Here is a 20,398-nt window from a genome sequence, read left to right as displayed (position 1 = left end):
CAAAACCTTCTCAATCAAGCACACGCCCTTGGCTGGATTGGAGCATTACGGGTTAGCCGGCGACTCATCAGGGCCCAGCATCGGGGCCCATCGAGTCAAGTCAGTGCATCGCGATAAGTGGAGAGAGAGGGAGAATGAGGTGGAACATTGGACAGGTCGAGCCATGTCACCAAGAGACGCTGGGCCCGTCCGGATGACTCCTGTCAAATTTGCCATCCACGCCAAGCGAAGCGGATATATGAGGCCATCGATCGAGTAGTCAAGAGGAAGGGGGGAAGAAGAGAGAGAGGAACAGGGAGAGGATGAGTGGGTTCCTAGATGAAACACCCCAGCGGAGGCCGGATGAGATCTCGCGGCTTGGCTGGAGGGAGTGATGGCTGTCGCCCTTGCGTTGTAGAAGTTTAACAGCCAGTGAGCGAGCCAATCTTGGCAGCGCGGGCGGACAAGAGCGGGCCCCAAGTGGATTTGGCGCGGTTTGAGGTTTGATATGAGCGAAAGACAAGAGTCGGAGAGAGTCAAGATAGGCAAAGACTTTTTTCCCGGATGGCGAATCAGAAGAGATAGTAATAGTCTAGACAGGAGTTCGTTCCTCTTCTTTCTTGAATGTGGCTATGATTAGGTTGTCGGCCATTGCCTATTTGACTGGTGATATCAGACAAGAATTACTGAGAACAGGAAACAAGAAAGAAAGAGGAGGTACCTATTCTTGGCACCGGAAGACCCGTGATCTAACTGATTGATTAAGTAGGAATATTCCTAACTAGTATTCCTTTCTACGCTAAGCATAAACAAAGGCTCCCGAAATAAACTCTCTGAACAATCCTTTTCTTTTTTTTGTACTACCATAACTCCCTCTCAGTCACATCATAAGACATTAATTTTACTGATATCAACCACACGGCACACCTCCCCTCTCAGCCAAGGCTAGAAGGATTGTTAATGTTTTACTCTGGGGGAAAATAAGTAGTCTAGTCTATCTACTAAGTATCTACACCAAGTTCCTATCGTCACGCCTTCCCCACAGCAGCAGGTGGAGCAGTCCCTCATATCATTACTCATCGATTCAAGAAAAAGTGGGAAATAATATGGGATGATAAACAAACCCTCATTTCATCAATCAGAAAGCAATATAATTATTCCTGGGGTTGTTCGTGTAGTTGGGGAACTTGTTGGGGGAATAAATCTAAATTTAATTTCGTATTTATCCTGATTTATACTTCCCTCCTGCTGTCAGTCGGTGCATGATGTATGTCATCTGTCAATGTTATTGTTGTTTAAGCTACAGTCGTGCGACACTTTGTGTGTCACTGCCGCTGCGTCAATCTTCCCGTTCAGGAGGTGCCCTTCTGACCGACTGACTGACCGTGGGGGTTGAAGGTCTTCTACTGACCTTCAGCTAGTAAATAGCATCGATAGTATTTCCTAGGGAGTTTCAGACGGTGAAGTCATACCTAACCACATTACTTCACCTACACCAACAAGGGAATTTAGTAATCCATTCAGAAAGATCTACAATTTAAACAAAGCCGAATTCCGTGCCCAACCCATGCCACAATTCCATTTACCTTAACCCCCACGGTCAATCCAGCCACCGGAACCAAAGAATCAAATGCAAGAATGACTTTTTCACCCACGAGTATTCTTATCAATCAGTCGATCAAATCCACCAAAACGCGAAAATCACCCCCCAAAAAGAAACCTAATCAATCAATCAACCCACTCCTACCAGGAAATTCAATCAGTCGGTCTAATTCTCAATTTGCCGAGGAAATAAAAAAAAACATCACAACAATACGCACTCGGATGGAAATGAATGAACATGGACAGAACCAGACCAGACCAAATCATCAATGACCCAGTGATGGGGGTTCGTCTGAAAAATGAGACCTCGCCAACCAGCATTGCCAATCTCCCAACGCCCGCGCGAAAGTGAAAAGAAAAATTAAATCATGACCCCCGCGCGCTCACAAAAAACTCAGCTCGTCCTGGCTGTCATCATCAGAGCCAGGAATTACTCGCTTAATTCGGGACAGGTCGCGTGCGAGTGGAGCGTCAAGGACGCTGCATCTCCGAACGGTGTAGTGTTGGAGGTGGTAGCTATTGTCGCCGTCCCGCACTGGCGGTGCAGATCGGCGGCTCTTCACACGGGCTGGTCAATGATAACCACCACGAGCTGGGTGAGTCAACCTAATAGGAACCGGCTGGTGTGTTCGGGCCCTTCTTCAAAACGCTGTTCTTGGCCTGGGGTACAAACAACATCGCCAAGGGGCAGCCTGTCCGTGACCCGGGCGGCTATCAGTGCAGACAGGGACGCGCCCGCGTATCGCTGGCGAAGCGCTGGCCGTGACTGCCAGGACTAAATGCAGCCATCAAACTAAGTCTCTTGGGAGACGAGACGGTGGCCTCCAATCATTCCTCCTCCCCCGCGCCCTCGTTTTCCCGCTCATTGATGGCGCAGACGTCACGCTGGATGCCGCAGCCCTTTCTCTGAAGGTTCAGGCTACGCGACGTGCTACTGGTTGAAAGACCGACGCTCAGGTCTCGCAGAAGCTGGAATTGAAGCGCCGTGGGGAGCCAGACGTGCTATCTAGCCAATCCATTCGTCCAATGCTTTCTTCCTATCAGTACATTGAAGTGATGTGGCGCATCCAATATAACTCCCCGCCAACGCTATTGCTGTTTCCGCAGGTTCCTTCGCGAGCAGATTAAATCCCTTCTCATTGTCAGCTGAACAAGCCACCATATGAATCACTCAAAAAGTTCCGAGGTATCCTCACAGCATTGGAACATCTATTGGACAAACTCTACTACTGTTCAACTGCATTGCATCCTGTTGGTATACCAACAATGTCGTAGGCAGAACAATTCTAGATTTTTGTCCCATGAACCACTGACTTCAGGGTCAGTTTGCAACGTCCACTCATCCTGGATCTTAATCATGTTTCTCGTCTGGGAGATTAGTCTACAACCTGTCTCTGGGCCGGTGGGGGTGGTAAACGGTCAGAGTCTTGACCAGTCTTGGCTTTTCATTTCCATCTCAGCGATGCTGTTCCCACTCCTCGTAACATCTCTAGAGTTAGTGTGTAGTAAGTAGTGTATAGTTAGCACAAACACGCAAATTCGCCCTTCGGATGCTACTACTACTACTACTACTACTACTACTACTACTACTACTACTACTACTAAGTACTACCACCACCCTCCAAGTTGCACCAACTATATCGCGGCTTAACGTAGGGAGAGAGCTCTACATCTGTGATGGGGAGAAAAGGATCCAAGGAAAGCGAATATGTTTATTGATGTATTGTAAATTCCATCATGTCATCCGGAAGGCTGGTGACCAGATACTCGGAGGTAATCAAATTGCGGGTTACTAAGTATGTGTAGGGGACACCTCGATAGATCTAAAGTTTCTTCTCTTATGGTCAGGATATACAAAGAGTCGCAGTAGGTGTGACTGGGATGTGTAAACGTTTTTGCTTCATTGCCGGATGCAGTTAGCTGATACTCAGTCAGGGTCTCTCTCTCACTTCAGTCTTATTCGCATGGTAGTTTGGATAGCCATTCACGGCTTTGGCTTAGTAGTACTAGACATCTAGGTGTATGATGGGATATTCTGCTACGAAGAGGAGAAATAATGAATCAAAGACATAGCATCGTTACAGAGTCGTATTGGGATAACCACCGATCATCGTATATAATACATAGCATGCGAATCGCCCGGCTTGGCTATGCACTGCCCGCGATAGAGAGAACCCATGCCAAAAGGCGTGAAATGAACAGAACAATAGGAAGATAATAAGAAGTAAATAATAACATAGAACCATCAGCACCCAATGTGGTGCGGGAGTAGAGAGATTTCTGCAAACGGCCCGCTCATCCAAAACATCAACTCTTTGCAGGGATATATAGAGCCAAATAATACCTCTATTAAGACAGGCATAGTACAAGGAAAATAAACCCAAGATCGTTTTTTTGAGCTCGGCCAGCGGCCATGCATAGGAAACTGGAAGGTAGGAGAAAAATATGAGACAATTCATCTCGCTTAGGCCGAAGACTTCTTCGATCCACGGAGCTTGGGGTTGCTGGCAGCAGCACGCTTCTTCTGCTTGGCCTTGGAAGAACCGGCATCACCGCCCTCGATGAACTTCAGCAGCTCATCGACGCTACGGGAGTCCAGGGAGGCGCTGCCGGGAGCCCTGGCTCCAGCGGCCTCGGGAGCAGTCTGGCCAACCTGAGGCTGGATCTTGGTGCCGAGAGAGCGAGGGTTCATGTTGACCCGGCGCAGACGACGAGCCTGGATGTCCTTGGCATGCTTGGCAATCGAGACCGCGTTCTGAGTGAGCTGCTCCAGCCAAGTCTCAGCTTCCTTAGTGTTGCGGTCGTTGGGACCCAATTGGCTGAGGAAGATGTTGTAGGCATCACGCATCTTGCCAACGGCACCCTTCGAGTCCTGGTCAAGAGCCAGCGCCTGGGCCAGCTGGAACAGGATGGTCGCGGTGTTGATGGACTGGCGGCCAAAGAGAGACTCGCACACTTCCAGCGAGGCCTCGAACCACTTGCGAGAGTCCGAGTATTGCTTAAGGTGCTGCAACATCACCGCGGCGTTGTTCATGGTGGTGATGGAATCGGGGTGGTTGGCGCCGTAGATGATCTTCCAGAGGTCCATGGCGTGCTTGATGTAAGCCAACGCAGTCTTGGTGTTTCCAGAAGCGTGCTCGAAAAGACTGAGGTTGAGGTAGCTCAGAATGGTGTCAGCCGAGTCCACACCCAGAGTACGCTCAGTGACGATGACAGCCTTGCGAGCCAACTCGACGGCCGCCTCCTTTTCGTCGGTCTGGTAGTACAGCATGGACAGCTGGTGGTAGAGCTTGGCGACCTCAGGGTGGAGGATGCCGTAGATCTGCTCGTGCAGAGACAGAGACTCCAGGATGAGCTCCTGGCCCAACTGCTTCTGGTTCTGCATAAGAGAGATACGACCGGCCTCCAGGGCCTCCTCGGCAAGGGAGCTCCTGGGGGAGGCGTCCTTGACCAAGGGCACAATGTTGAGAATGTCATCAGGGACAATGGCAAGGATGGGCTTCTCCTCCTTGGCGGCGCGGGCGGGAGAGCTGGAATCGCCACCCTTCTTCTTCTTCTTGTTCTTGCCCTCCTCCTGAGCAGCACCGTTGGCACCGTTAGTGACAGGAGCCTTGGCAGGGATCTGCGACTTGTCGAAGATGAATTCCCGGGCACCAAGCTGCAGACCGAGCTTGATCGACAGGTCACGGAGAAGCTGCAAGTGTCTAAGAGAGTTGAACCACTCGGCTTCCAGGGTGAAGCGGTACCGGATGGACACCTGCTTCTCAATCTCAGCCCGGAGAGTGGCAGGGGTGGCCTTCTCGAAGGAGAAGTCGCCTTCGGGGTAGATGGAGCGCAGAGAAGCGTCGATCTCGGCAACAGGGTTGGGGTTGACATCAGCACCCAGAAGGCAGTTGAGCAAGTGAGAAATGCAGGAGGCGACGAACGGCGCCGGCACGTTACGAAGGTATTCGTTGGCAATGTGCTTGAAGGCACGGGCAATCATCTCCTGAACAAGGAGAGTAGACAGAGCATCGAGGCGAGAACCCTTCTCCTTGGACAGCTGAGCCAGCTTACCAAGGTAGCGGATGTTGATACCACGCTTGTGCAGAAGCTGGCTAAGAGACTGTCCGTCCATGGGGAAGCCGACATCACCGTCGTGCAGGTCCTGGATCAATTCGGGCATGATTTTAAAGCGCAGGTAGTCGCAGGTCTCGCGAACCTCCTTCTCGTCCTGGGCCCACTGTTCCTTCTCTTCGTCGGTCTGGGGAACCTGACCGCTGCAGACATCGGGGTTCAGCGCAAGGGAGAATCCGGAAATGTCAACGCGCTCCTGGTCAGCAGCCTCCTCGCTCTTCTCTTCTTCGGAGGCCTGCTCCTTGGATTCGGTAGCCTCGGAGGATTCAGCCTTGGCAGCGTCCGCCTCGGCCTTGGCGCTACGGCGGCGCTCGACTTCGGCCTTCACGTACTGGCTCATCTTGTGTCTCCAGTAAGATTCAACAAGCTCCAGTCTCAGGACCGACATGCGGTGCGGGTAGGCATCGCTACCTTCTTCCTCCTGCCACATGACATCCAGGGGAGTCACGCGGTAGAGGTCAAGGACGTACTTGCGGCCATCGGTACCCAAAAGACCCTTGGTCTCCACGCTACCCTCGAGCTCGTGGCGCTGGCCTTCCTTGTCCCACACGGCGTGCTTCTTGACGCGAAGAGCCTTGGACATCTTCTCGAAGACAGACACGAAGTCGGGGTGAGTAGCCACGACATCCTTTCCTTCAACACCACCATAGTCGATCTGGTGCTCACCGGGCTCACGCTGCTTAAAGATACCGGGGACAATGCTCTGACCGACGATACGCTTACCAAGGTAGTCAACGACAACAGTTCCCGGGGTGAAGAGACCGTTGATGTCGAGCTGGTTGACAGCCTTGATGCCCACAACATCCTTACCGACAGCGACACGGGCAGCCTCATCACCTCCCTCGGAGGCAAAGGTGCCAACACCGTCCGCACCGAAGGAGTAGAAGATGTTGTTGTACACGAAAATCTGAGCATCGCGGCTCTCAGTGGGGTTCAGAGGAGCGACCTCACCACGAGCAACCAGAACGGCACCGCGAGCGGCGGCCTCGTTGTAATCAGCGAACAGCTTGGAGGTCAAGCGCTCACGGAAGACACGGTCCTGAACAGTCTCGCGAGGCAGCTCCCGGGTGGTCTGGAACTCCTCATTCCAGTCACGGAGAGTCTCCGCGTTGTCAACTCCGGAGATGAGGTAGTTCTCCTGGGAGCGGGTGATGTCCGGCTGGTGAGCATTGGCGGTCGAGGTCGGAGGGGGAACAAGCCACGGGTTGTTAGGGATGGCGTTCTGGAAGGGGAAGGTGGTCAGGAGATCCTTCTTGTTGTTCGACTCCTGGAGGGCTTCGAAAGAGGCGTTGAAGGAAGGCGACAGGTGAGCGATCAAGGTGAGCAGCGAGTGCGCGCGACCACTCTTGGGGATAGTCTTGGGGGAAGGATCGAACTTCATGTTCGAGTTCTTGTTCACGTAGAAGCCGGAGATGTGAGAGGTGATTTGGAACTGCTCACCCTCGTTGGTGGTGACCTGAAGGTAGAGCAAGTGGCCCTTCTGACGGAGGTGATAAGGGACGGGGTTCCAGGGGGAGAGAGAGATGGCCTTGACGGTCTTGGGAAGGGGGGCTTCGGCGCGGGGGAGGATGGTCTTGAAAGAGGGAGAGCTAGTGATGTCGTACTTGGACAGGGAGTGCTCCTTCTCCGACGCTTCAGCCACCTCGGCGGAGATGGCATCGTGCAGCGACAGACCAGCGCTGATACCGTGGAGGTTGTCCACCCGGTCACCAGCAGCGCCAACCAGCTCTCTCATGCGAACAACGTGCATACGAGCTTCCTTCTCGTTGTAGGGATCCTCCACCAGGGTGATCTCGGAGTCAGCCTTCAAGTCGGGCACCTCAGACAGCTCGACGAAGTCATTGATGCGCTGGCCGTTGAATTCGAGGTGGAAGCAGGTGTACTGGAAGGTGCTGGGCAGCTCGACGATCGATTGGCGCACATCTTGAACTTGTTCTTGGCTCGACACCTAAGCATACGAATTAGAGGGTTTTTGAATCATTCCTCTGGTCGCATGACTCCTGTAGACTTAATACCCACCATCACCTGGATCTTGTAGGGCTCATGGGGGAGCTTGACGGTGATCTGGAAGAGGCCTGTAAACGATGACTCATGGTCAGTAACAGGTACGCGATTATTGAGTCATGAAGCGACAAGAGAGACATACCACCGGTGTTATCCTCTTCCTGAGTCTCCTCAGGGTGGTTACCATTGGTGAGCTGTTCGGGAGTCTCTGTGGACAGGAGGTTAATTTTATCGGACACATGGGATCGGTGATTGACGGCGGGATAAAGAGAGCGAACCTTTCGAGTGCTCCAATTCGCCATTGGTCTGGGCCATTATGACGGACTAATTGGTGGTAGATCGAAGGGAGAAATATATAATGGAATAGATCGGTAGCACTTGATTAGACAAAGCTACCTGATGACGGCAAATGTAAAGCGGGTGGCGGTGGAAGTAGTAGAAGGATGTTGAAAAGGAAGAGAAAAAAAAGGACGGAGAGTAAACAGAAGCAAAATGGTATGATACAAGGACAAGGGCAATTGAATCGAATACAACCCGACCCCGTACCCAGGACAAGAAAAAGGGAACCCAAAAAAAGACCCGATTAAGAAAGAATTGGTAGGATGGAGGGAAAAGGTTGAAGCTGGAGAAGAGCACACGGGGAAGCCGGGCAAAGAGAAAATTTCGCGGATGCGGAATACCCTCGGAAGTGCTCGGGCGGTGGGAGCCAAAACCGGCACCAAAAACTAAATTGGTGGATTTGGTGGTTCTCCACATCAGTTGGGACGATGCCCCGGCGACCAGATAAGATGTGGATAATATAGTAGTCAAAGTAGTCAAAGTAAGTCTGCATCATTGGGAAGTTGAGTAACGAGTATTTGACCTTCAAACATAAAATTTAGTTTTGCGGAGAAGATTGATTGATTGTATGTAGATAGTAGATAGACTATGGCTCTCGCAGGCAGAATTGAACAGTGAGATCATTGCCCGTAACCTTACTTTGTGCGACCTCAGACAGATGTGTCACCAACACTATCTGTAGTATGCACAAGACTTCACTGATTTAGAAAGAAGTATATTGAGACTGAGATTCAAATTCCATTGATATACCCACCACTATATATTACTGAGCAAGTCTGTTAGTCAGGTAAAGGCATTAGGATTGAAAAGGTTGCAATTATGGCTGGAGGTTTCCTCCCCTATCACGAACCAGGCAGTACGTTGACGATGATATCTTCACTACTACCATTGATCATTGAAAGAAACTGACCATATCAGTTGTCAACATTCTCATCCTAATCTCCTTCTTCCTCTTCCTCTCACTAGCGGAATGGATCTCCTCAAAAATCATCCGCGCCGGCATCATTGGCCAGATCGCCGTCGGTATTATTTACGGAACGCCACTGGCGAACATCCTGCATGAAGATTGGCAATCCACTTTCCTTGCGCTAGGTTATATCGGCTTGATACTGATCATCTTTGAAGGCGGGCTAGGAGCCCGCCTTGACCTCCTAAAGAAGAATCTTTTTCTAAGTATGATTGGCGCTGCAACAGGGGTTCTTTTTCCGATCGGACTTTCTTACCTGCTCCTCTACTTGGGATTCGGCTATGGTGAGTAACTATACATTATACTTGATTGGGATAACAAAGGTGACATATCCCGACAGGTGCTGTGGAAACCTTCATCGTGGGAGCATCTTTGTCTGCTACCTCTCTTGGCACGACCTTTGCTGTTATCTCAACTGCCTCCAGCACGGTCGATCTCGCCCAAACTCGCGTCGGATCAATCCTCGTAAGCGCAGCTGTCATTGACGATGTTGTCGGCCTGGTAATGCTAAGGTAGATAAGCTACTTGCCCTAAGCCCCAGATCATTCACAGTGTTCAAACTCACGTAAAACAGCGTCATCAGTGATCTAGGCGAATTAAGTCAAGGCCATTCTGTCAATCTAGGCTGGCTAATTGGCCGCCCAATCGTAGCTTCCATCGGAATGGCTATTGTAACCCCCCTGGTAACAAAGTATCTCTTCGCGCCACTGTTCCGCCGCTATATCGAGTATCACTTCGCTCGGTTCGACCACATCTCCAACATCATTCTGATGATCTTGGTCCTCTGCGCATTTATCAGTATTGCCGCGTATACGGGGACTTCCATCCTCTTCGGTGCATTTCTGGCTGGTACCTTCTTGACTTATATCCCTAGTAAACATCCTGATGGGCCGTTTGTGGTTATGAGTCGCGAGGAAGGCGAAAGGGAGGAGAACAAGAGTCCGACGTTTGTGCACACCTTCGAGCGCTATCTATTAGATGTGCAAAAGTATCTTATGGAGCCGCTTTTCTTTTCGAGTGTTGGATTCGCCATCCCCTTTGTGCAGCTCTGGACGGGGAAGAGGATCTGGAGGGGTATCGTCTTTACTCTTCTTATGCTGTTTGCAAAGGTATCAGTTCCCGTTCTCTCGCTAAGCGTGGTACTGGCATGACAACTAAAACAATGGCCAGCTCATCGTCGGAATCTGGGTCCCTCTCTGGCAATTACTTTCCAGTTCCAATCTCCTGAACAGAAAGACGGCGAAAGAGTGTCCTAGCGAAGAGTACCCCAGCGAAGACAGCACAAAACCAGTCTGTTGGTCCACAGTCTGCCTCTCTGGCCTACTTCTCGGCTCGGCAATGGTTGCCCGCGGCGAGATCGGCCTCCTCATTGTCGAGGTCGGGTACAATGAGACTTCGTACGTGAGTGAGGATGCCTTTATAACCGCTGTCTGGGCGATTCTGCTTAACACGGTCTTTGGCCCTGTAACTGTGGGGCTGCTGGTGAAGTTTCAGGGAAAGAAGATAGAGAAGGGAGCATGGGGCCTTCAGGGGGCTGTTCCTGCTGGTGGCGGCGGTAGTGGTGATTCAAGCATCGATTCCTCAGTTGGGTGATATGCTAGGCACCATACCATTTAAAACACTCCAGAGGGCCACTCAGGTCTGGCCCAGAGCCTTTTCCCCACGAATATCCAACCTTCAGTCAACTGCTTACTAAAATGCCACCAAACTATACTATCTTCCTGCAGGGATATTATTCCCGAACGCCAACATCATTTATACCTCACTTTTCTTCACTTGGCAATTCCTGCTTCAGTGTAGGGCTGAGTCATGTGAGCTCGTAGCAGTCGGGGCATTATAGTAACATAGACTTAAGGAAAGACTCTGACCATCGGACGTGCATGACTATATTATCTGATGATGATTAGGTGCCTAGTGTTCGACATACATGAACATGATGATAGAGCAGAGGTGACGGAGTTGAATTTGGAATAGACGGGGTTAGAGGAAAATTCGATGTTTGGGTGGCTCTTGCCATGCTGTGTAAAGTAGAGTGCAGTTGGTATAAAGAATGCCGAGACATCTCATCGTGAGAAATAACAACGAAACAAAATAATAGTATCAGTAGTATCAGTAGCTGTTATAGCAAGATTATTTTGATGTCCCCTCTGTGCGCACCACCCCCCTCCTGGACCTCCTTTCAGCCTTTTGCTTGCTGCAGGAGGATTTCGTCGCTGGACACGAATGGCAATATGTCTACGGGGACCTTTATATACTTGTGTCTGGTTGATGGATAACGTTAAGGGCAAGCTCCCTTGGTGATATAGACTATCAATTTGATATAGAGGTTCATTCAAAGACTGGGGCGTGGCAACTTCAAAAGATGAATAACAGCATATGATTCAGCTGGCTCGGACAATGAACAATAAGGCAAATCTTCCTATTCTCATAAACAAAAAGCATTTTAGGTGTGCACGATATCGCAAAGCATAACCTGACAACACAGCTAAACCGGTATATCAGCTAGGGGGAGACGTCTTTGTCCTCGGGGTCAGACTCATAGTTGTCAGATGAGCGGTCATTTCTCACTGTTTCCGTCAGAACCTCAGCTTTACAAATTAACCAGGAGGTAGGCTCCCCCTCCAGTTCCTCGAGTCGTAGAGGCCGATGGCTGAATGGTACGTATCGGATTGGAGTATCGTACCGGCACACTCCCGGCCGAACCACGAGGATTACCCGGCCGCGTGGCTTGGGGACGTACAGTGGAGGATCCTCTTGCTCCTCGGATTGAAACTTTGCCGAGAACATGAGCCCCGTAGAAGTATCAAATTGCTCCAACTCAGGAAGCTGATGAACCTTCACCTGTCCACCCAGCATAGCCTCGTGGTTGGTGAGGGCTCGTGCAGTGTCCTGAAATAATTTCACCAGGCGCTCACGGCGCGCTGTCTCTTCTTCTGCACCAGCCAACTCACGCAGGAGCAGCTGGAACAAACTGTCTGCCAGAAGTTGATCCGCCAGGTCTTTTGCCATGTTTGCCTGCCGCTTGCGGCTCCTGTCTCCAAATTCATAAGGTGTTTTGTCCCGAGGGGATTTGGCCATGGCGTCTTCTTTTAGGTTGGCAAGACTGAGTGTGACCGACCTCCACCATACAGCATTGACCGGGCTTGCTAAGAAGACCAGGGATGACAGTCCCGCCTGTTAGACGAAAAAGAACCCTTTCATGTAATTGGAAACGAGCTGGATTACTTACATTCGTAGTATCTTTCATACAGATACTGGATTCGTTCGGAGAACGACAAGTCTCCAGTCTTGTCAGTTCCATCACGTTTCCCATCTAGGAACCTGAACGGCTTCTCGAGCAAATGAGAGAATATCGTTTGGTAGATCATTGCTTCGGCCAGATATGAGTGAAATACAGCACGATATGAGGGAGGCAGGAGGGACTGAATCTTAGTCCAAGATTCTTGGATACAGTATTTATCAAGTCTTCGAATGATCATCTGTTTCTGTACTCTGGAAATTGATGGTGCATCCACACAAACAAATGCATCAGTCCAGAAGTGGACTTCGTCTCGGAGGTTGAGATAATCTATTATGACTGCATTCGTATCGGGGTAGTATCCCACTTGACTGAGTGTCATGCGATGACAATGGCTTTGATATTTATCGAAGTCCTCAGCTGTCAGGTGCACCGAGGGCCTTCTGGACGGTCGGGTATCGGACGGTGACTTGCCCTTCGGGGATTCAGTAGGAGAAGGCTCAAGCGGCTCATTGGGACTCTCTGGCAGAGGATCCTGTGGCTTCTATGTGAAGATCAGCCATGCAAGTGGAAGGCCGGGGATTGCCAGGGTTGAGAGGTAGATGCAGGATGATAGGCAGGAGGTGAGAAGGGGGCTATCAACCTTTAGCTTCTTTGCGTTACGGCGTCGTTTACCCGCCATGATTCTCAGAGTTTCGAAGACGCAGGATGGGTGGGAAAGAGAGGCGACGGAGGAAGGACAAAGGAGGAGGAAAGAGGGTGTATGTATCACTCTGGACATCAAAGTCCAATCCCGTGACATTGCCTTGTCTTTCAAGCCAGCAAACGCCACAATAATAGCAGCAGCAGCAGCAAAGAAACCTTCTTCTACCCCACCTAGTCACAACTTCTTTATCTCACGACCATACCAAGACTAGCATCTCTTTATTGTGGAACCGTACCAAAGGCTACGATATCATTGTCTCGTAGCCGTACCGTTCCTGCCTTTGACATCCAATCGTTCTTGTTCCTCGTATCTCTCAAGACTTCTCTCATTTCAGAAGCATGGAAAGGTCCAGATTGGTTATTAACATCGAATTTGGGGCGAGTAAAACAGGTAAAGCTCATGCTCTCCAGATGCTTCCTTCTCCCACATGTGTTCATCACTCACGTCCCATTTTGAATAGTCGTCGGCTATCATGTCACCACAAATGGGTGGAATGGGCTTCCTACGTTCTTACAAATATACAATACCCATATCATTCCAACGGCGATCGCGTACACCCAGGGGGACTTGTCATGCTGTATTGGAACGGATGCCCAACGCCGAAAGAACTGCATTTATTGGATAAAACATATATTCGACGATGCTCGCATATTGCGAGACTCTGATGACGAGCTTCTCAAGGAGCTCGTCGGGTCGACATGGCCGCAGCTACCTCGCAGGCAACGCGAGGATCCATCCCTCGTCGTATCTGACTTCCTGGGAAAGTTATTAGGACATCTCCAGAGTGCCTTGAAAGATGACCCGACACTCAACGGAATGCCAAAACATTTCATATTTACCACGCCATCTACTTGGTCGAGTTCTGCGCATATGAAGATGGAACAGGCTGTATATTCAGCAGGGTTTACAAGCCCTCAAGGCGCAAGCGTCTCTTTTACTTCAGAGGCCGAGGCGGTCGCCGTATACGCCGCCAGTGAAGGGGGATTCAACATGGGGCAGCTTTGTGAAGTGAGTATCTAACTACAGGCAAAGGCCTTTTCAAATCGTCGGAATTAATCTGATGACCGGGGTTTTTTAAACAGACAGGTGATGGAGTTATGGTGGTCGATTGTGGTGGTAGCACCGTCGTATGAGTTTTCTTAAATACAAGGAATCTCTTTCCTATACTAACAGCAGGACTAGGACATAACTACATTTTCGGTCGATCAGAAAGCCCCTTTTGAGTATCAAAGATTGACGGCTTTCACTAGTGAGTAAGGCCTAATGAGGTCATGTTTTCAGCTAATTTTTTGTAAGGTAACGCCTGTGGGGCTGTTCAGCTCCAGTCTCTGGTATATGCTAAAGCGTTGCAGCAAAGTCGGACGTCTGGTCGGATGACGAGAAGCAAGGTCAAGCTACTTCCGTTTGCCGAATGGGCCCGGCAAAAGTTTCCATATGGACTTGTATCAATGCCCACTAATACCGGGCTTTTGGATGCTGCCTTGCGGCTGATCTACAATAGTGTTGCCAATAAGATCATTAGCCATATTCGGCGTGAGATTGCTTGCGCTAACATCTGCGCTGGATGCAAAGTTATTAAGGTACTCTACTATCTGGTAGCTCTCGTACTGCATTGAGCGACTAATATCTCTGTTAGAAACTGCTTTTAGTGGGAGGTCTGAGTGGCTCGGCCGAGATCTCAAACGCCATTCAGGAGGCATGTACAAACGAGTTAGAGATCGAATTTCACCAGCCACAATACGAGTAAGATTGTCGCCATTTTCGTCACAGTATCCCCCCGTTCTTTTTCCATTCAAAGCTTACAAGCATTTCATAGTTTTCGGAATATAGCCGTTTGTATCGGTGGCACACTGCGCGGCCTCACGGGACCGCAACTGTCCTTCAAATTTTGGAGATATTATTATCTGGTCTACGCGAACCGGCAGACCACCATGATCGTCAGCAAGGTAATGCGTGAGCCTGGTCTATCAGGGTGCTACTGATGGCTTAACCTTCTTCGCAGGGAAGCCCCTATGACAACGAGTATACCAATCACATCAAGATAATACTGCCCCGAAGCACAAACGGGTCCCATCACATTCTTGTTGTGGAGAGTGCGCAGCAGGTAAGCCAGCTCGAATCGCTCGAAGACCAAAACAAGGTTGTTGGCAGAATTAACTGCGACTTGTCACAAGTGCCGGGAAACTGGCAACTTCTGAACGTCTTGGTCAATTACCGAGCCACAGTGAGATCTGAAGGACGACATCTTCCTCCCGAGCGCCTGCTCCATCTGGCTGTGCACGAGTCGGAAAGTGAAGAAAAACGGCTAATAGGCCACACGCGAGTCCTCATGCAGAGTGGGTTGTGAAAGCAGTGCTTGGAGTTTTATTCGGTTACGGTGGGCACGATGGGTAGGGGAGAAAAGAATTGTTTACACACATAGAATGTAGAATGTTTTGGACGGTTAGAATGTCAATTTCTGTAGGTACCGGGTTGCAAGGTGTATTTCCTCGAGTCGTCCTGTACAATATACTTCGTAGTATCTGTTATGTAGACCGCGCACGGAAAGATTGGATGGAAGAGCGGAAGCTGTACAACCGGTAGGACCAGAACTTCCTACAGCCCTCTACCACGGGTACGTAGGAATCTAAAGAAGCAGATACATGGCCCCTGTCTAGCATGACAACAACAAACACCACCCTCCCTTGACTCAAAGGCCTTACTTACCATGCATCTGTTTTTCAGGTCATTTCCATAGAACCCACTGTCAGGGCCTATATATACCTTATGCCTCCTCGAAGCAAAAAAAAGACCAGCTCCTGTCCGAACATCAACATACGTAACCAACCAAGTCTTGGTAATTGTCCACAGACCCTCACCAAGATGGAAGAATAAAGCAACTCAAAAAAGCCAATGAACAAGTCTCCCCAAACCTTTGAGGTAATATCCATCTGTTTTCTTACACGACGCGCCCCCCCCCCCCCCCCCCCCCCCAAAAATTCATCGGTCGGATTGTAAAGTGTACCAAGAAAATTTGGCAATATGGCGCGGCCGCCTGCATCGGATCCTGGACCTGGACTCCTATCCCCCCCTCCCCCTTTCCCCGGTGCTCGTGCCATATGGGTTGATATTGCTATGTTCACCACGTAATAATGAGAGAGAGTAGCCAGAGTAGCTTTTATTAGTAGATGATATTTGCTTTAGTACATTTACTGAGCATAGAAATAATAACTTTGAAAGGGACAGAATCTACGACAATTGATTGAGATCTCAGGTGGTATTACCAAACCTGGTAGTGTTCAGCATATTCCTCATATCTTATGATCCACGAAAGTTGGTATTTACAAACCTTCTCGAGTTGGTGGGCGAGAAATCCCTGCTTTGATAGACACAACGCGTGCAGGCATAGGCATGTCTTTCGGGCGCAGGTTAGATGGATAACGGTTGGTGCCTCGACCTCTCCCTGTCAGTCTTTATCAAGATCATGGGGAACAATCTAACAGAAGAATGGAGGGAGAGAAAGAGGGAAGGGGTAAAGGACAATGAAATGAGGGTTTTCGTGGAACAAAGAATATGAAATGGAAAGATGGCAAAGCAAGATGAAAAACAAAAAAAAGAAGATGGGCCCGAACCGCGATTCGAACGCGGGGCCTCTCGCACCCAAAGCGAGAATCATACCTATTATTTAGTTAGACACTGAAAGCCAAGACAGAGCATAGATTTGAGGGCTGCTTACCACTAGACCATCCGGGCTCGTATACGTAATCAGGTGGCAAATAGAAAACAAAGGCTAAGAGAGGAAAGGTTACGAAGAAGTAAAGCCAAAAAAGAATTGAAGATAGGCCCGAACCGCGATTCGAACGCGGGACCTCTCGCACCCAAAGCGAGAATCATACCTATGAATTTGTTAGACGATGAATGTGATGGAATGTTTGATTGGATAAAGCTTACCACTAGACCATCCGGGCTCGTATGTGGGGTTCTTTTAGCTTTTTCCTTCCATATAGAGGGTAAAAGCTCGGTCCATGCTAGGTTTTTGTCACCGTTGGTGTTCCACTGGCGGCGTTCAAATATATATGTTCTGGATTGCTGGAACGCTCGAAGAATTTTCACGTTGAGCTCCGTGATGCTTATTCATCCGTCGCCATTGGCGAACCGTTTTTCCCAGACTATTGTGTGCTTCATTAAGTTTCTTTATCAGTACTAATTCCAAGCTTTTCGACTCATCCAGAGAGTCAGTTGGATACCATCGATGGGATGAAATACTTATATAACTGAGGCTGGTCCTTAACATAAGCGATTCCTTATTTTAACTTGTCTGTTTCCTCTTTAGTAGTGGTTAGACTTTGATATGCAGGTATACCTCTACATAACGTGACCAGTACTATATGTAGTAAGATGGCCGTGGCTTCGTGCAAGAACATACAATATTATGGAACCGAATGAATGCAAATACCTATGGCTCCTAGGGAATAAATGCTACGTAGTTTAAATACTTTAGAGATGTATGTTTTGGTCTTCATCAAGATTAACACTTACTAGCCTTGGAATCGTATCTGAATGCCGGATATATATACATGAGATCGGCGGGTTCTTATTCTATTCTGCGATGCAATAGTACTTTAGTAGTATGTGCACTCATAGCCAAGCATTCAACCAAAAGCAGTTATATGATACTGATGAAAGTCCGAAGCTTCTATTTATAGCTGTAGTATCTATGGCATCGATGGTGCGATACCACACCATTAGTACTGAGCTTTCGGAAGCGGCCCCTGAGCAGTGAGGATACGTCAGGCCAAACTAGCTCTTAGATTCAGCCTCAAAACAATGGAGAGAGCTCCAATGTGGGCCTGTGCTCAATCTCACGTAGCAGATCCTCCAATGATGCCGTGAACCTTACGTTATAGGGTACCTCCATATCTCCAGAAACAAAACCCGGTTCATTGATGTACATCCGGCGAAAGTAGTCACGTCCCACCAACAACGCGAAATTTTTTTTGTGTCGGAATCCGCACATCCGCTGCAATATATCTCTTGCCTTAGTTCGATCGATGTTTAGTAGTGGTACACTCTTGTCGCCAATATTTTCCTTGGAGTACAAGAGCGCTACGCTGTACAAGGCCATCCGTGTCTTTAAATGCCGATATCCGAGTCGCTCTGCAAGTAGCCGGAGAATTTCTTCGGCAGCAAGCATGGCTGGCCAGTAAGTATTGATACAATTGTATGCTGTCTCGTGCATTGCCACATTAGTGTCCCACAGAACCTTCTCGATTGCCGAGTACGTTCCAACAGCCTCTGCTGCCAAGTCGAGTATAGCTGAGGAAGGCGATAACTGCTCTCCCCAACTCCATATAAGGTGAAGGCTTCGAGCTGGACGATTGTTCTGGGACCGTATTTGTTGGAAATCTGCACTTTCTGCTCCGTATGTCTTCTGAAACACGGCCCTTAGCACGACCACTCTGAAACAACCATCAGTGTATCTGATGATGGATGGATCTGGAACTCCCTGCAGGAGGCATACAATATCCAATGGCTGGATCGATTCCACTAATTTCCTGATGGTCCATTTTACTTTCCACAATTTGTTGTGGTCCGTTTTAGCCACCCCAGTCAAAAGCACTTGTAAATCGGTCTTCGTGTGCGTGTCATCTGCTTTGACAATGAAACCCAAGATCCGTCCACTGCACTGTATGCCTGCAATTTCCCTACCAGGCCAGGTCTTCACTGAGACCTGTTCATTCAGGAGAAACCGGATTAATCGTTGGAAGAGCTGCTCCCAGGACACCTGATAGTTGGGTAACAGACCAGGTGCTTTATGGGAATCAGAACTCAGTCCCAGTAAAGCATATATTTTATCATGCAGAATAGAGGCCTCGCTCGTATGATGCATATCAACCAATTCGGCCAGGGAGAGCTTGTTCATTGAAAGCGTTCCATACTGAGGTCGAAAGATTGCTCCACGAATCAGACGTGTGGTACTCAGCACACAGGGGCCAGCATACGAGCCCCATGCTTGAATGCCCGTGGCAAATGTGTAACCGCTCATTCTGACAGGTCCACACTGGATTTGGATATTTCGAGCGAGGCCCACTTCTTGAAGGATCTGCTTATCTCCCATTAGACATTGTATATCACCGCGTAAAGAGCAGGAGGAGGGGGCACGCGGGTGGACATAGCGTGGTAATACTTACCCACATGCGATAAAACCAGCTCCGCAGGAAGAGAGTTTTAACTCCCTCAATGAGGATGCTTTCTGATGGCAGAACAAAGAATTCACCAGCAAACACTCCCTCTGCCGCTACACGAATAGCTTCTAAAGCCTGACTACTATTATCCGCCTCCTCGCCCAGCCACACCACCACCTGGCTGGCCTGCTCATATATGCGGGCCATGTTTCGAATTTGCATCTCTTTCTCTGTCATGTTGTTCTGGTCGATGCAAATTGCGTCGACCCATAATGTCCGTTCAAACTCATGGCCACGAAGCCTAAGCAGGGCGGAGTGTAAATTCTTTCCGACTGAAAAAGCCTGATTGTTGATTGAGATGTTGCACTGCCCGTCCGCCTTATCTCCCCATACGTATGAGAGGGCGTCATACTCTTGGGCAGTATCGTCCAGAATAGAATGATTGGAAAGCTGGCATGCGATTGGAGCGGCTCTGTCCTTGTTTGGGAGCAGACGAAGTATGCGAGTGCTGAAAGGCTCTTGATCCAGAGGAGAATATTGAAAGACGGCCATGGTTGAGAATAATAGTACTTCTTTTGGGTCACTGTACGGGATGAAGGTCCTACAGCGTCGTTTAGGAGCACTTTACACATGCAGAACAGCCGTCCCTATTATCCCGTGTTGCCCATCGAACTCGTCTGAAGCTGATGTGCCAATAATGGTGGGAATTAGAAAGCCGTTGAGATGCCGACCGTGTGGAATTAGCCAACGAGGTGCACCTTAGTGAGGGATTCTCGTGCATACTAAGTCTCCTAGTAGTAGTACTTAATACAGTAAGAGCGTCGACAACTTGTTCTTGAAAGATTGGCTGGCCGTGTCCCTGCTTATCCTGGGTTCCCCGCCATGAATAACGCATCAGTTTCCGGTCCTACCCCCTACCCCCTCCCCCCTCGCTACCTATCTAGATTAGATCATGCACGTGGCCAAAGGGGAGTACCACCTACTTTGCAACAGGCTGCGGATGCCCCACTGACAGGAGCGGATAGAGGCATTAGGCGAGAGCGGGGTTGTCATTTGTATATAACATGATCGCGAATAATGTTGAAGAATGCTAACAACAGATTGGATCCACATCCTCACCGGATTAGTTAAGGTGGCCCCGAGCAGCGTCGGTCCAAGAATAAATAGGGGAGGAATATTCCGTAGACGAACGGTGATGGTCTGGAGATCGTGTCAGGGTACTAATATTGACTTGCTTCAGTTTACTTTAGCAATTCTGCAGATTCTGTCCTGGGACATCTGCG

At 49.3% G+C, this 20,398-nt stretch overlaps 6 protein-coding genes, 1 non-coding gene and 1 pseudogene across 8 annotated transcripts; 3 read left to right on the top strand and 5 right to left on the bottom strand.

Moving 5' to 3' along the window:
* Positions 1-1,819: 1,819 nt before the first annotated feature.
* On the top strand, positions 1,820-3,161 carry BO83DRAFT_462413 (uncharacterized protein; the record flags this gene model as incomplete). Its single annotated transcript, XM_025537291.1, has 4 exons — positions 1,820-1,929; positions 2,003-2,246; positions 2,305-2,493; positions 2,527-3,161. The coding sequence occupies 4 exons, from the start codon at positions 1,820-1,822 to the stop codon at positions 2,707-2,709; spliced, it is 726 nt and encodes a 241-aa protein (XP_025389608.1). The 3' UTR covers positions 2,710-3,161.
* A 493-nt stretch (positions 3,162-3,654) lies between these two features.
* Positions 3,655-8,306, bottom strand: BO83DRAFT_407079 (translation initiation factor 3 subunit CLU1). Its single transcript, XM_025533928.1, has 4 exons — positions 7,980-8,306; positions 7,844-7,909; positions 7,717-7,772; positions 3,655-7,645 (listed from the first exon to the last, which is right to left on the bottom strand). Exons 1-4 carry the CDS (start codon positions 8,014-8,016, stop codon positions 4,046-4,048), a joined length of 3,759 nt encoding a protein of 1,252 aa, XP_025389607.1. The 5' UTR covers positions 8,017-8,306; the 3' UTR covers positions 3,655-4,045.
* A 436-nt stretch (positions 8,307-8,742) lies between these two features.
* BO83DRAFT_334815 (cation:proton antiporter) lies at positions 8,743-10,600 on the top strand (the record flags this gene model as incomplete). Its single annotated transcript, XM_025528387.1, has 5 exons — positions 8,743-8,896; positions 8,959-9,291; positions 9,348-9,519; positions 9,582-10,116; positions 10,178-10,600. The coding sequence occupies exons 1-5, from the start codon at positions 8,860-8,862 to the stop codon at positions 10,598-10,600; spliced, it is 1,500 nt and encodes a 499-aa protein (XP_025389606.1). The 5' UTR covers positions 8,743-8,859.
* Positions 10,601-11,509: 909 nt separating this feature from the next.
* On the bottom strand, positions 11,510-12,415 carry BO83DRAFT_407077 (uncharacterized protein; the record flags this gene model as incomplete). Its single annotated transcript, XM_025533927.1, has 2 exons — positions 12,237-12,415; positions 11,510-12,153 (listed from the first exon to the last, which is right to left on the bottom strand). Exons 1-2 carry the CDS (start codon positions 12,373-12,375, stop codon positions 11,510-11,512), a joined length of 783 nt encoding a protein of 260 aa, XP_025389605.1. The 5' UTR covers positions 12,376-12,415.
* An 874-nt stretch (positions 12,416-13,289) lies between these two features.
* BO83DRAFT_415957 (uncharacterized protein) lies at positions 13,290-15,389 on the top strand (the record flags this gene model as incomplete). The annotated part of the gene is made up of 6 exons (XM_025534668.1): positions 13,290-13,341; positions 13,412-13,959; positions 14,271-14,531; positions 14,588-14,694; positions 14,768-14,897; positions 14,954-15,389. 6 exons carry the CDS (start codon positions 13,290-13,292, stop codon positions 15,296-15,298), a joined length of 1,443 nt encoding a protein of 480 aa, XP_025389604.1. The 3' UTR covers positions 15,299-15,389.
* A 1,164-nt stretch (positions 15,390-16,553) lies between these two features.
* BO83DRAFT_t112 lies at positions 16,554-16,683 on the bottom strand (annotated as a pseudogene). Its single transcript has one exon. The product of its transcript is annotated as a tRNA-OTHER (tRNA).
* An 88-nt stretch (positions 16,684-16,771) lies between these two features.
* Positions 16,772-16,898, bottom strand: BO83DRAFT_t111. Its single transcript has one exon. It is a non-coding gene; the product is annotated as a tRNA-Asp (tRNA).
* An 851-nt stretch (positions 16,899-17,749) lies between these two features.
* BO83DRAFT_462399 (uncharacterized protein) lies at positions 17,750-19,842 on the bottom strand (the record flags this gene model as incomplete). Its single annotated transcript, XM_025537290.1, has 3 exons — positions 19,483-19,842; positions 19,118-19,416; positions 17,750-19,020 (listed from the first exon to the last, which is right to left on the bottom strand). The coding sequence occupies exons 1-3, from the start codon at positions 19,665-19,667 to the stop codon at positions 17,750-17,752; spliced, it is 1,755 nt and encodes a 584-aa protein (XP_025389603.1). The 5' UTR covers positions 19,668-19,842.
* Positions 19,843-20,398: the final 556 nt, after the last annotated feature.

This window comes from Aspergillus eucalypticola (genome assembly GCF_003184535.1).
Source record: "Aspergillus eucalypticola CBS 122712 chromosome Unknown BO83scaffold_8, whole genome shotgun sequence".
NCBI classification, from domain to species: Eukaryota; Fungi; Ascomycota; class Eurotiomycetes; order Eurotiales; family Aspergillaceae; genus Aspergillus; species Aspergillus eucalypticola.
This window is presented reverse-complemented; position numbering and strand designations above follow the sequence as displayed.

Bases quoted from the DNA above. Each gene is read 5' to 3' on its own strand.
- BO83DRAFT_407079 (XM_025533928.1), bottom strand. From the start codon at position 8,016: ATGGCCCAGACCAATGGCGAATTGGAGCACTCGAAAG. The intron at 7,910-7,979 runs GTTCGCTCTCTT...TCCTGTCCACAG, and splicing joins CGAATTGGAGCACTCGAAAG to AGACTCCCGAACAGCTCACC. The intron at 7,646-7,716 runs GTGGGTATTAAG...TCGTATGCTTAG, and splicing joins CCTACAAGATCCAGGTGATG to GTGTCGAGCCAAGAACAAGT.